The sequence below is a fragment of the Hyperoodon ampullatus genome (assembly GCF_949752795.1).
Source record: "Hyperoodon ampullatus genome assembly, chromosome: 19".
Taxonomy (NCBI): Eukaryota; Metazoa; Chordata; class Mammalia; order Artiodactyla; family Ziphiidae; genus Hyperoodon; species Hyperoodon ampullatus.
Window position 1 is genome coordinate 55,238,599 of NC_136932.1, and position 14,428 is coordinate 55,253,026.

General features: G+C 51.0%; 1 protein-coding gene across 1 annotated transcript in view; it reads left to right on the forward strand.

Annotated features, from left to right (window-relative positions):
• TEX14 (testis expressed 14, intercellular bridge forming factor) overlaps positions 1-14,428 on the forward strand; it is a gene marked incomplete at its 5' end in the record, with an annotated part of 76,528 nt that overhangs the window by 21,264 nt on the left and 40,836 nt on the right. The window contains 8 exons of the mRNA XM_079726314.1: positions 518-683; positions 1,483-1,619; positions 3,393-3,474; positions 4,064-4,194; positions 5,683-5,796; positions 7,502-7,625; positions 8,972-9,150; positions 14,113-14,264. Of these exons, the coding sequence (XP_079582440.1) occupies positions 518-683; positions 1,483-1,619; positions 3,393-3,474; positions 4,064-4,194; positions 5,683-5,796; positions 7,502-7,625; positions 8,972-9,150; positions 14,113-14,264 (1,085 nt within the window). The remainder of the gene's footprint in view (positions 1-517; positions 684-1,482; positions 1,620-3,392; positions 3,475-4,063; positions 4,195-5,682; positions 5,797-7,501; positions 7,626-8,971; positions 9,151-14,112; positions 14,265-14,428) is intronic.

Consider the following 14,428-nt stretch of genomic DNA (forward strand, 5'->3'; position numbering starts at 1 on the left):
AGATAGTTTATTGGTTTTGGTTAAATGTTTCTGAGTTGTAGGTCCTTGACCAGATTGCTGATGCCAAGGTTTGTGGGCCTCTACCATAGGACTTCGGAGGTAGAGACATTCTCACATGAGATGGTCTCTGGTTAGGCTGTGCTTCACCAGCCTGACCACAGGGCGCTACAGACGTGAAGATATTGTTTCAGGGCAGCCAGTCTCAGGGGGCTGTGGGGAAAGAACACTGGATTTCGAACCAGACGCATACCTGGGTGTGAATCTTGGCTTTGCCCTTTCGTTTCCTCATCTATAAGTTGAGAAATAATACTGCCTTGAAGGGTGGAGGTAAACGTGGAAAAGGGGGATGTGTATAAAGCTTCTGTGAGGCCCCAGATAGGTGTCGTTAGGCCCCACAAATGGTGGTGTTACAGTTCTCATCACCACAGGTTGCCTTTGTAGCAAAGGAGCCCTGTGTTGCCCACGGAAGGGAAGGGTGTTGCCACGGACACTCACTGTACCCTTCCCCCGCCTCCAGCCGCTGCTTTGACGGGAGCACTCCCGTCCATGCCGCGGCGTTTTCAGGCAGTCAGTGGATCCTCAGCAAGCTGCTGGATGCAGGGGGTGATCTGCGACTCCACGATGAGAAGGGTCAGAACCCGCAGACCTGGGCCCTGACAGCAGAGAAGGAACGCGGCACCGCAGTAAGTGTGGGCCCGCTCTGCAGGCCCACCCAAGGCAGAGCACAGGGCTGGGAGTCAGGCGCCCAGGGGCAGAGGCTGGTCCTGGGGATAGCACAGGGCTTGTAGTGGCCTTGCCATTGACGTTGGACACACAGGCCTGGGTTGAAGCGAGTTAACCAACTGTAAACCTTGGGCAAGTCTCGTGAACTCTTCTGGTCATCCATTCAGTGGGGAGGGAGGACAACTGTCATTTCGTCTGACCCTTAACTAGCACTTACCGTGCATCAGACGTTCTGAATTAAATTAAATACTCATTTAATCTTTACAACAACCCTCTCAGGTACGTACTATTAATTATTGTCCCCATTTTACAGATGGGGAAACTGAAGTGCATTGACATTAAGTAACTTGTCTGTAGCCACAAGCTGGCCGGCGTGATGTGTTTTAATGAGGGCTAGAGAATCTAACAAATGTAAAGGGCACGTGGAGGGAGGGAGGATGGGCAGAGTCCCTTCCCTCTGGTTCTCCTGCTCAGTAGCTATTGGGCCTTGGACAAAAGTTAAAATACTCCTCCTGCCTCAGTTTCCTCATCTGTTGAATGAAGGATTTGGAGGTAATTATTGCCAAATGAGCTCCCTGAAAATAGAATCATCTCATTCCATATCTTTAGGAAATCACTTGGGCCCTTCCCTTTCCAGAGATTTCCCTGTGGGGGGCTTCTGTTTCCTCAGACCACTCCCCTCAGACCATTCCAATCCCACTGAAGGCCAGGGTGGCCATTAGCCGTGTGGGCATTGACTGTCTCTGCCGTGTGTTGCAGATGGTGGAGTTCATGCAGCGCTGTGCCGCGCACATGCAGGCCATCATCCAGGGCTTCTCCTATGACCTCCTGAAGAAGATTGACTCCCCTCAGCGGCTCATCTGTGGCCTGCCCCGGTTTGGGGGCCTCATGCAGGGGTGAGCGCTGCCTCCAGCAGACTGGGATGTTCTGCATCACCCCCGCCTTCCTTGTGGGAGCCCTCGGTCCCCTCCACATGGGTCCCTTCCAGCACCTGGCCCACCCAAAGGGGTGAGCTTGGAGGGAGAGGATATTGCCATGAAAACCATCAGTTGTCCCCCCGCTTCCAGGAACGTCTGGGGGAAATGAGTTCTGGGCTCCAGTGGGAACCACCCCATGGTTAGCAGGGAAGGAAGGAACTTTTCAGGCCTGGGCTGTCTAGCAGAAAACACTTTCTCAGCAGAGCAGCTGGCTAGCTTTTTTTTTTTTGTCATCTTGGAACCATGGAAAACATGTTCCTTTATTGGAACATGCATCCTTTATATCCTAAGGTTGCAAAAGACACAAATGCTTAATTTAAGGTTCCTTGGGCTGTTTTAAGCTGGTGTAAGACTTGCTGCCACCTGGGTGGGCAGCCTCCCCTTGTCCCCATCACAGCTGCAGGAGGTGAACTCCATCCAGGCTTCTCTTCATGCTCAGGAGAGTTATTTTAAGTTCCCTGGGCTTTATAGACTTAGGATTTATATGTGGAAAATTCTTTCCATTTTGATGTTCTCTGACAGCATCTTTTTCTGTGATCAGGGTGAGTAGACTTGTCACACTCTTCACAGGCTCCCACATCCCATTCTGTGCACACTGAGTCCTGGTTTTCCTCTCATGACCTGGATGCTTCTCATGCAAGATGAGTTAAGGATTCCCTCGAGGACCAGTTACTCCTCACTGCTCTTCTTGCTGCCACTCTTGTCCATCTTGGTTCTTTACTCAGCATCCAGAATGACCTTCTAAAAATGAAAATCGAATTGTACCATTCACTGCTAAAAACCCTTTTAGGGTCTTCCCCATGGCTATCAGGTTAAACTCCCAAATCCCTCATCTGGCCTTGGAGCCCCTGCTTGGTTCAGCTCTTCCATCTCTCACACCTCCTCTCCTGCCAGCGTTAGGATCTTGGCAGACCAAGTTCCTTCTAACAGGGCCAAAGCCTAGTCCCTGCTGCTGTTTTGTGACTTCAGGCCAGCAGGTTTCCCCTTTCTGGCTCCATTTTTCCCATCTATAAAATGAGAAAGTTGGACGAGTATGCTTTATGATTCTTTCCAACTTTGACCATCTCTATTTGTTATCTGTTGTACTAATCCCAAACTTAGTGGATGCAAACAACAGTAAATATTTGTATCTCACATAATTTCTGTAGGTCAGGAATGGCTACACCCAACTCAGCCATTCCACTGGGAATGGCTTAGTTGGGTGGCTCTGGCTCAGGGTTTCTCATGAAGATGTGGTCAAGATGCAGCTTGGGCTGCAGTCATCTGGGACTGAAGGATCCAGTTCCAAGGTGGTTCACTTGCATGGCTAGCAAATTGGTGCTGGGTGTTGGGCCTCCCCATTAGGCTGCTGGAGTGTCCTCACAACATGGCAACTGGCCTCCTCTAGAGCAAGTGCTGCGAGAGAGATCAGGGCAGAAGTCCTGGGGGTCTAGCCTTGGAACTCACACCACTCCGTCATTTCTGCAGTATCCCGTGAGGTTAACAGGTCAGCCCTCTCTGACCTGTGTGTGGCTACACAAGGGCATGAATACCAGGAAATGGGAATCACTGCGGCCCTCTCAGAGGCTGACGTCCACTGTCAAGTAGTAAAGGCAAAACCAACTACGCATTCTGACAGCTTGGTTCAGCGTTGTTCCTCTAGATATGGGTAGTTAATCCTTACTTTTCTCCTCCTCTTTTAAATATTTCTAGAAGCCCTAATGGCTCTCCTAACCGACTGCTTAAAGCTGGAGTCATTTCTGCCCAAAACATCTACAGCTTTGGCTTTGGAAAGGTAAGAGGTTGCTACCAACACCCAATGTTTGCAGGACTAACTGGGGAATCGCCCGGCCCTGGCTCTGGCCCCAGGGCCCACAACTTTATCCAACTCTTCCTTCCTATGGAAAGTTAAAATACCCCCTCTCCAAAGTGTTTTTCTTCTTCTTTACTGCTCTTGCAGGACAAGTACCTCTTAGTGTTCTTGTCCTTACTGAAAAATGATGAAAACCTTGGAGAGTTCTCTTGAATGCCTTTGGTATAGATTTGGGGAGTTTTAGACAATGATCCTTTAATTCCCAGCAAAGGCCCCAGGCATGTTCTGTGGGTGCCTCAAGAGGCGCCTGAAGCCTGGTGCTTCAGGCAGGCATCTGACCTCTTTCCATGAGCCTCCGGTTTCCTCGCTAGCAAAAGGGAAAGAGTATTACAACCTTGCAGTGCTTCTTGGAAAATTAAAGATAATAAAAAGAATTATGTCCAGTGCATAGGGGTATTCAGCAAATTGATAAATAGCAGCTATCTTTATTTTTAGCTGGCTGGTAAAATTCTGGAGGTATTTTACTTCTTTCTCTTTTTTCCCACCATTTGAAGCTGTGCTTTGCTTTCAGTTTTATCTCATAGGGGGCACGCAGCTGGCTTATCTAGGATCTCTTCCAGTAATTGGAGAAAAGGAAGTGATTCAAGCTGATGATGAGCCCACCTTCTCTTTCTTCAGTGGCCCCTACATGGTCATGACCAAGTAAGTGGAAGCTGGCCAGTGGAGGTAAGATTTAGTCCCACAGGAAGAATGGACTTTGTGTGACTTCCTTGTGTGTGGAGGGTTTCTGCCCAGACACAAGGACACACTGGAAAGCAGATGTCTAGATCAGGATTTCTCAGCCAGGACACCCTTGACGTTTTTGTTATCCTTTATTGTTGGGGGCTGTCCTGTGCACTGTAGGATGTTTAGGAGTGTCCCTGGTTTCTACTCACTAGATGCCAGTAGCAGCTCTGTTTGCCTCCCCGCAACCCCCTACATTTGTTTTTTTTTTTTTTTAAAAGATTTAATTTTTTATTTATTTTTGGCTGTGTTGGGTTTTCGCTGCTGCGCGCAGGCTTTCTTTAGTTGCGGCGAGAGGGGGCTGCTCTTCATTGTGGTGCACGGGCTTCTCATTGTGGTGGCTTCTCTTGTTGTGGAGCACAGGCTCTAGGCACGTGGGCTTGAGTAGTTGTGGCACGTGGGCTCAATAGTTGTGGCTCGCAGGCTCTAGAGCGCAGGCTCAGTAGTTGTGGCGCACAGGCTTAGTTGCTCCACGGCACGTGGGATCTTCCCGGACCAGGGCTCAAACCCGTGTCCCCTGCACTGGCAGGCGGATTCTTAACCATTGTGCCACAGGGAAGCCCCCCAACCCCCTACATTTGTGATTGTGACAACCAAAATGTCTACAGACAAGGCCAAATGGCCCCTTGTTGAGAACAACCAGTCTGAAAGATTACTCATGACAGTGTTTCAACCTTTATACTCTCTAGAGAATTAGAGGCAGCATAGGGGTGACTGGCCTCAGGTCAAAGGGTACTGAAGCCCTGCATGGCTCTCACCAGCCAAATGCAGCAGAGGCTGCAGTAATAGGATTTGGCTGTGATGAAAGTCCCTGGGATGTTCTCAGTCCCCAGAGACCTGCCTACCGCCGGGTCACAGGAGTCGTCCTGGCCAAGGTCTCTTCTCCTTCTTGAACCTGGCTGCCTCTTCCCTGCTTAGAAGTCACACCCTTCTAAAAAGGCCTCTACAGGCCCGCAAGGCTCTGTATCCCCTGCAGATATGCTTCTTGTTTTCCCGCCCGTGCCACAGATTTGTTGTCGTATCCCCTCTTCTTCTGTCCACTGCTGTGGTCTTTGCCCACGTCATCACTGTCCCTCCCCCAGGCTAGCCTCCTAACTGGCCTCTCATTCTCCAGACCACCCCTGCCCTCCCACTCCCCATGCTGCTGGTACCCTTGTCTTTCTAAAATACAAACCTGATCAAGTCACCCCCTCCCTTAAATCCTTCAGTGATTTCCTGCCACCGGCACTAAGTCCCTGAGGTGCTTTAGGCCCCCGGGGGCGGTAGGAGGGAGGACCCAGCAGTGCTGGGGTGGGGGCTTTACAGAGTCTGTGTAAACACTACTTCTCTGATCTCTGGCCACAGAGCTCCTCACTGAAGCAGTGGCTGCTCACGCCCTCCTGCCCGCACTCTCTCCTGCCCTTGTAGCCTGCTGTGGAACGGGAGCAGGGTCACCGTGAAGGAGCTGCGCCTTCCCACCCGCCCGCACTGCCGCAGGCTGCGGCTGGCTGACTTGTTAATTGCTGAGCAAGAGCACAGCAGGTGAGAAGAAAACCCAAGAGCATTTCAGACCCAAGTTCAGGGCTGTGCAGGGCTGTGCCTGAGGGTGGAGACCAGCCCCCTCAGCCTCAGCATTTCCTCATTGTAGGTTGATTTGACTTCCCAGGGCTGCCAAGAAAGAAAAAGAAGAACTCATGACTAGCCTGAGTGTGGGGATGGTGGTGGTAGGGGCTCCACTCTGTCAGCTGATCAACTCCCGGTAACACGTGTCTCTGAGGTGCAGCCTGCAGTCCCGGCTGGCTCTTCTGCAGCCCCCGAGGCCCACCTCATTTTGGGCCCTGTGCCCATCAGGTCAGCATGCACAAGCCTGTCTTCATAGAGCATGGCTCTGCTGGAGATCCACGTGTCTGAGGAACCGTGTCTCTCCTTTGAGGACACGCTGATGGGTCTCAGTACCTTAAGTTTGCTGTGGCTCAGGGGTTAATCTTTCAAAGGGGCAGGAAATCCATCCTCGGTTTCATACCAGGGCTGCTGAGGCCTTGGAATAGGCCCTGGCTCATCGAGTTCTCTCCTGAGGAAATCACTCAACTCCTATAAAGCCAGATCCTTCCTTTTGGGGAAGTCATCCTAAAGGGACTCAAGGAGGCTGGAAGGGCTCATAGACGCAGCATGGATTTTTTTTTTTTTAATATTTATTTATTTATTGCTGTGTCGGGTCTTGTTGCAGCACGCAGGATCTTCCTTTGTGGTGCACGGGCTCAGTAGTTGCAGCATGTGGGCTCAGTTGCCCTGTGGCACGTGGGATCTTAGTTCCGTGACCAGGGATCAAACCCACGTCCCCCACGTCCCCTGCATTAGAAGGTGGATTCTTTTTTTTTTTTTTTTTTTTTTTTTGCATTACACGGGCTTCTCACTGCTGTGGCCTCTCCCGTTGCGGAGCACAGGCTGTGGACGCGCAGGCCCAGCAGCCATGGCCCACGGGCCCAGCCGCTCCGCGGCATGTGGGATCTTCCCAGACCGGGGCACGAACCCGTGTCCCCTGCATTGGCAGGCGGACTCTCAACCACTGCGCCACCAGGGAAGCCCAGAAGGTGGATTCTTAAGCACTAGACCACCAGGGAAGTCCCCACAGCATGGATTTTTTTTTTTTTTTTTTTTTTTTGTGGTACACGGGTCTCTCACTGTTTATGGCCTCTCCCGTTGCGGAGCACAGGCTCCGGACGCGCAGGCTCAGCGGCCATGGCTCACGGGCCCAGCCGCTCTGCGGCATGTGGGATCTTCCCGGACCGGGACACGAACCCGTGTCCCCTGCATCGGCAGGCGGACTTTCAACCACTGCGCCACCAGGGCAGCCCTACAGCGTGGATTTTGATGTGAGGGTCTATGACCTTGGGCCTGACATCTCCCTGACCTTGGTTTCCTCATCTCTAAAATGAGTGTAACAGTAATGATACCTTTCTTGCAACTAGTTGTTAGGATCAAGTTGATGGATGTAAAGTGCCTTGCTTAGTAGCTCTTAGTGACATTGTCGTTGATGACCCTAAGCCCTCAGGTTCTGATCAGTGAAAGGTCAAGGGTTCCACCAACAGAGACCCCTACTCCCACCCCATCCCCCTTTCTTGGAAGAACATTCTGTGCAAATAGTATTTGTTTGGAGTGCATTCAGGGTGCCAAGAAGAAAGGAAAGTGCCCATCTTCCATCATGTCCTCTTCCCTTGCCTCATCGGAAGCCTCCTTCCCTCTGCAGCAAGTTGCGGCACCCTCACCTGCTACAGCTGATGGCCGTGTGCCTGTCCCAGGGCCTGCAGAAGACCCGCCTCGTGTACGAGCGCGTCGCCGTCGGCACGCTGTTCGCTGTCCTCCATGAACGGGTAAGTGGCCGTTCCCCTGGGCTTTGCCCTTGCTCCCCCCGCCCCCTGGCCCCAGCTCTCCCTTCCCTTCCTCCCTCTTCCTTCTCCCCCAGCAGTAGAGTTGAGAAACCTCTTAATTCTTTACTCTGTGGGAGCCATACAACACACCATTTAAGGCTGATCAGCACGTTGGAACTAGTGTGATTTTATTATTGTTTGTCTTGCTTTTTTTTTTTTTTTTTTGGTTTTTTTTGCGGTACGCGGGCCTCTCACTGTTGTGGCCTCTCCTGTTGTGGAGCACAGGCTCCGGACACGCAGGCTCAGCGGCCATGGCTCACGGGCCCAGCCGCTCCGCGCACATGGGATCTTCCCGGACCGGGGCACGAACCCGCATCCCCTGCATCGGCAGGCGGACTCTCAACCACTGCGCCACCAGGGAAGCCCTGTCTTGCTTTTTTATCAGACATCTAAGAGCTCAGTAGACCCAGAAAACACATAGCCGCACTTTCAGCTAACTCTAATCCAGCAGCCTCTGGTCTCACTTCCCGGTATTTTCACGGTGCCCTGCAGGACCTTTTTACGCAAGTCTTTATCAGTCCCCTCTCTCTCTTCAGACTTCCTGGTGGAGGCGGGGACATATTCCCTGACCCACAGACTCCCTGGGAGACATGCTTTGGGCTGACATGTGGCTTCAGAGAGGTCCTGAAAGATTTGTTTTTCTTTCTCCATGAGTTTGTTCTAAAGACCCTGGGCTGGAGTGAGAAGAGACCCTCCAGGAAGGGCTCTTCCCTGAAACGGCTCGCCGTTCCTCCTGCCTGAGCACCTCCTGTTAGTGGCCTAGTTCCGTTTCCTCTCCTTGGGTGAGGGCGTTAACTTAAAATGCCACTTCTCTGGGGAGAGACCTGTCATGATTGGGTACTTCGGTGTGAGTGAATTTCTATCCTCCTAGGATGAACTTTCTAGGTCATCTGACTGTGGTAGGGGATGGATTGTCCTTTACGTATCTAGGTTCTCCCGCAGCACAGGCTTGGCTGGGGATGGGGAGCGGGGCAGGTGCATTGCTGGTGGTGGCAGACCCACTCTGGAGGTGTGTACCAGGATTTGAGGACTTTTCTCCTCATTTTTCGCGGTATCAGGCAGCTTGGCTGAGGGAAGGGAACCCAGGTTTGGAGCCAGGGGCCCTGGGTCAGTGGGACCTTAGGCCGGTCACTTAACTTCACTGAGCTTTAGGTTTCCCCAGCTATAAAATGGGCACACTAGGTGGCTGTCGTGAAGATCAGCTGAAAAGACTTTGGAAACGACAAAGCATTCTACAGTGTCGGGGGCCGCAGTCCCCTTTGTTCTGGTGGTTGATCTCTTGCTTGCAGCGCGCCCAGTTCCCCGTGCTGCGCATGGAGACGATCGTGCACCTGCTACTTCAGACCTCCGACGCCCTGAGGTACCTGCATTCTCGGGGCTTTATCCACCGTTCCCTCAGCTCCTACGCCATCCACATCGTCTCCACAGGGGAAGCGAGGCTGACCAACCTGGAGTACATGATGGAAAGGTGGGTGCACCTCAATCATGACGTCCAAACAGGATCTCCCTGGGGATGCTTTGCTGTAGAGAGAGAATCTGACCTGGGCTTGACTCCTCATTGGTGGGCTGAGCTGGCTATCCATGGAGGAAGAGGTTTCCCAACGCCTTGCCCTGTCAGCTAAGGTTAGAGGGAGTTTGGGGAAGTTATTTCTGCCCAGGACATTCTCATTTTAATAAACATTTAACAAGCATGAGCACACATTCACCAGCATGTATAAGTTTTCAAAATTTTCTGTGGCTTCACACAACCGAAGTATTTCTCACTCGCATTGCACTCTGGTGTGTGTGTGTGTGTGTGTGTGTGTGTGTGTGTTGGAGGGGGTGGTGGCAGCATTCACTATGTTCCACGTTCCTCCCCGCTGTGGCTCCACCATCCCCCAGGCCTCCGTCCCCCCACTGTATCCTCTGCATTGCTAGTCAACGAGCAAGAGCAAGCCTGGAGGGACACATGGCGGGGTTTAGGGACTACCTGAAGTGTGTGTATCGTTGCTTCCCACTTTACATTGGCCAGAGCCCAGTCACCTCTTTGCAGGGAGTCTGGGAAATGCACCACAGCTGTGCATCCTGGAAGGAGAGAGAAGGTGATGATGGGTGCTGGTGAGCGTTATGGTCCTGGCCCAGATGGGTGGGGATCGGTGCTGTGAGGGAAGCAGTAACAAAAAACAATGCCCTTATTCACAGGTTGGTGGATGGGCTTCACTTCCCATTTGGCAGGAGTCAGAGTCCTCCTGAGAGTTGAGGGCTGGTCCCCATCTCCTGCCCCTAGGTTCTGGGAAGCGGAGGATCTCCCCTGTGCTTCCTTGCTGTCGTCCACGGCCCTGAGCCCCAGGCCCAGGGTTGTTCCTGTGCTGCTGTGAGGCCTCGGCCACGGGCAGACCCATGGCTTAGATCTTACCTCCACTTACCCTGCTCCTCACCTACCACCATCACTGAGGCTTTGTTTCTGAGTCTCTCAGCAGGTCTTTGCTGCTCACATGCTCATAATATACTTCTCTCACTACATGAAAACCTCTACCAGGGCAGGGATTTCTGTTTTATCCGCTGCCATATCTCAGATGCCTAGAATAAGCCTCCACGCAGCGGGAGCTCAGCATGTTTTTTTTTTTTTTTTTTTTTTTTTTTTTTTTTTTGCGGTACGCGGGCCTCTCACTGTTGTGGCCTCTCCCGTTGTGGAGCACAGGCTCCGGACGCGCAGGCTCAGCGGCCATGGCTCACGGGCCCAGCCACTCCGCGGCATGCGGGATCCTCCCAGACTGGGGTATGAACCCGTGTCCCCTGCATCGGCAGGCGGACTCCCAACCACTGCGCCACCAGGGAAGCCCCTCAGCATGTTTTTTAAATGAATGAAGTGGAAAGACTCTCACTTCCTTGACCGCACGAGCCCTTGGTCTCTCTGCCTGGAGAGGGGAGCAGGGGCCAGACTGTGCTTGGCCTCACGGACCTTGGCAAAGACCTTGAAGTTAATAACCCTAAGAACACGGGGATGCTGTGAACGTTTGTTTTTTTTGAGCAGAATGGTGTCATGGCTGAAATTTACAGGTGAAGCAGACCCCCTCACTCCTGCCACGTGGAGAAGGGGCTGTGACGGGACGAGAGAGAACCGGGGGAGCAGTTAGGGTGTGGCTGGAGCAGTTTTCCACGTGGGAACCGGTGGAGGCCAAACAGCTATCGCCAGTTGAGTGGCTCAGTCTCAGATCTGGTCCGTTCTCAATCCCAGTGGCTCCCGTGGCCTAGAAGATGAAGTCCCGGCACTTTGCAGGGTGAGAAGCCTTCCGAGGCCGGGCTCTGCCTACAGTGCCATGCTCGTCACTTCCCACTCCGCCTGGCCGTCTGAAGACACTTCCAGTCCACGCCATGTCCCAGCTGTGCTCCTGGCCTCCGGAGTACCTGGCACTCCCTCTTATCCTTTTAAACTCACTTCTGACACAGTCTCCCACCACACCCCGTGAAGCCTATGCTGAAGCCCTGTCCCCACCTCACTGAGCATATTTCACTTCCCTGCAGCCGAGTGTGTCTGCCCCGCCCCCCCCAGATGGCGAGCTCCGAGAGGGCAGGGACCATGAGTTGTTAATCTTTAGCACCCACCTCAGGCCTGCCACACAGTAAGTGCTCAGGAAGCATTTGAAGTGAATGGATGAGTCTAGCTGAAGGGAAACTTTGAAATGATTCAGAACAGGGTTCACCACTTTGGCTGTGTGTTCAAGGGCAGTAGAAGCTAAGGGGTTTGGACATTTTTGCTGTTGATAACAGGCTTTTCGAGAAGGCTGGCAGAACCCAAGCTGTTTGCCAGTGATACAGCGCCATCTGTTGTTGAAATGGAGGTATAACAGTTTCTTTGACTTGAGCTCTCCAGTAGAAATGTGAATCCTAGAGTGAAATGGAGCTTTGGAGATGGCCAGGCCCAACGCTGTCCTTTTATAGAGGAGGAAACTGGGGCCCAGAGAGGTGAAGAGGTGGTCTGAGGTTACCCAGCTGTGGCTAGGATCAGGTGATAGAGGACGTTTCCTGGCTTATAGGGGCAGGATGGATTGGAGGTTGAAGGTAGAAAAACCAGCTGTGGCCTGGTGGTGACCAAGGAGCCAAAATAGAAGGGAAAGATGTGAGATGCACTGAGAAGCTGGGGTCCACAGACTGGTCAAGTGAGGGGCTGTGAAGTAAATGGGTAGGAAAGTGTGAGTTCTTTTGGGCTTGTTGACCTCAGAATGGAACTTTGGGCAGAAAAAGGTCCATCAGCAACATCTGACAGCTCATAATGTGAGTTGATTACCCAAGAATACAAAACAGCTTTCAGTTCTACATTTATTTTTGGTAGCACTCTATTCAGGCCGGTCCAGTTGTTGAATGTCATTGTTAAGGGTAGCACTCCATCTCTTGGTGTAAAAATGATGCAGCAGTTTCTCCTATGCTTCAACTCCTTCTTAATGGAATCTTTAGAGCTGGAATTGACCTTGCAAGTGGTATCACGTAGCCATAGCCAAATGTAATTTTAATGATGTCAAAGCTGAAGCGCAGAAAAATAACTACCATGGAATGACAGCCAGAAAAGAAGCTCCCTTCCTACACCCCACTAGCGTTAACAGAGAAGGAGGAGGGATCAGAAGAGTGGAAGTAAAAGGGGAAGGATATAAATCCTGATCGTCAATAACTTGTCCCTTGCCTTAGGCAGCCTGAGAGGCCCAAGAAGGTCAGTAAGTGTCTCCTTTGGACAGTCAGCCTACAAGGTGAAGAGCCAAGTATGCTAGGTCCTCAGAATATATCTCTGACAATAAAACATGCTGCTGCTTTTCCTGTGATACTAATATAATATTTGCATGTGTATACACGCTGTTCACATGACACCTAGGCCACACTTGCCTATTGAGCAATACAACTAAAGAGTCTAAATGTACCATCTTAAAAAAAAAAAAAAGAGAAAACAAAACAAAAGTACAGTCTTTTATAGCTTCATGGCTTCCTGAACTCATTGCCATCTATCAAAAGTTCTACCGGAAGAAATATTACTTAGGGAAGTTTGTTCAAAGTCTGAGAAGTCCATCCCATCCTCTAAAAGCTTTCCTTTGCCAGCAAAAAGAACTTCTGGTTACTTGCTTTTTAGGAACTTAATTTTTTTTCTTTGGCCACGCTGCATGGCTTGCAGGATCTTAGTTCCCCGCGCGAGACTGAACCCGGGCTCCAGCAGTAACAGCGCCGAAGTCCTAACCACTGGACCTCCAGGGAATTCCCAAAAACTTAATTCTTAATTATCAACCAGCATCACCAAGTCTTTACCAAATGCCTACCATAATGTTCATATTAATTCCTTACTTGCTTAGTGCTTTGTGGTTCACGGAGTGTTCCCACACGTGTGATCTCATCTGATGCTCATGGCAGCTGTGGGCAGAAGTCAGCACTGATCACCCTGAGGACTCTCTTTGGCCCAGAAGACATTTAGGATACTCTGACTTAGTTCTCAAAGAGCCTGGTTGCGAAGTTGAGTCATTCAAGCCAATCAGTGAACCTCTGAGTGCTAAACTGAGAGGGCTCATTCCCAAGAGGGCAGAGCTCAGAGAAGAAGCAATCACGAAGAGCTGGAAGAGTCTCAGAAGGCTTTGATGAAGCAGGTGGGGCTTGAGGGGGTTCTTGAAAGAGTCCTAGGTTCATTTAATCAAAAGGTAAGCATTGAGGCCCTGGTGTAAGTTTAGAGATACAGTGATACAAGAGACAGATAAGTGGCCTACCCTCGTGGAGCTGACTTTGGTGGAGGGGAGACAGATTATAAACGATAAATCAATGAACAAGAAATTCAGATAATAAGTTCTCTGAAGCCAATAAATTGGGACTACTTTACATTAGGTCGTCAGGTAAGTCCTCTCCGAGGAGGTGATTTTTGAGCTAATATATGTCCATGCCACTCTCTCACTTCGTCCCAGCTTACCCTTCCCCCTCCCCATGTCCTCAAGTCCATTCTCTACGTCTGCGTCTTTATTCCTGCCCTGCCCCTAGGTTCTTCAGAACCTTTTTTTTTTCTTTTGAGATTCCATATATATGTGTTATGAGCTAATACTTTAATTACAAGAAACAGCCAGTCATGCTAGGATCTGTGGGCAGAGCATGCCATGCAGAAGAAGCCACCGGTGCAAAGACCTGAAGTGGTGATGTATTTGGCATGCTGGAGAAACTGAAAGAGGGCCCCTGTGACTTGAGAGGAGTGAGTGAGCAGGAGAGAGCGGCCAGATGAGGTGGGAGGCAGGGCAGGGCCTGCTCGGGTAGGAACGGTAAGGAGTTGCAGGCGTTGGAATAGCAGGCAGTGTGGGTTAGCTCAGGGTCTAGCTGGTTTCTGGAAGCTCAAGGAGGTTGTCAGTCTTCAGAGGCAAATGTTTCACACATGTGCAGCGTGGTGATCACAGTGATCCTTTAAGACATGAGCCCTACCTTGTGTTTCCTTCCGTAGCCGGGATGGAGGTGTACACAAGGACCTGACTGGAGTATCCCTCCCCACCCAGCTGTACAATTGGGCCGCCCCGGAGGTGATCTTACAGAAGGCAGCCACAGTGAAGTCAGACATCTACAGCTTTTCTGTGATCATACAGGAGATTTTAACAGGTAGATCAAAGAGCTCATTGACGGTGACCAAGACCAAAGTTCCTATTCTTAGGTTGGATTTTTTTTTCCCCCAAGAGTTACTTAGTTTTATGAAAATGCAGGACACAGGCAAAAAAAACTTCTTTAAGGAAACCTCTTTGGGTTTATGGAAGGTATAAGATGAT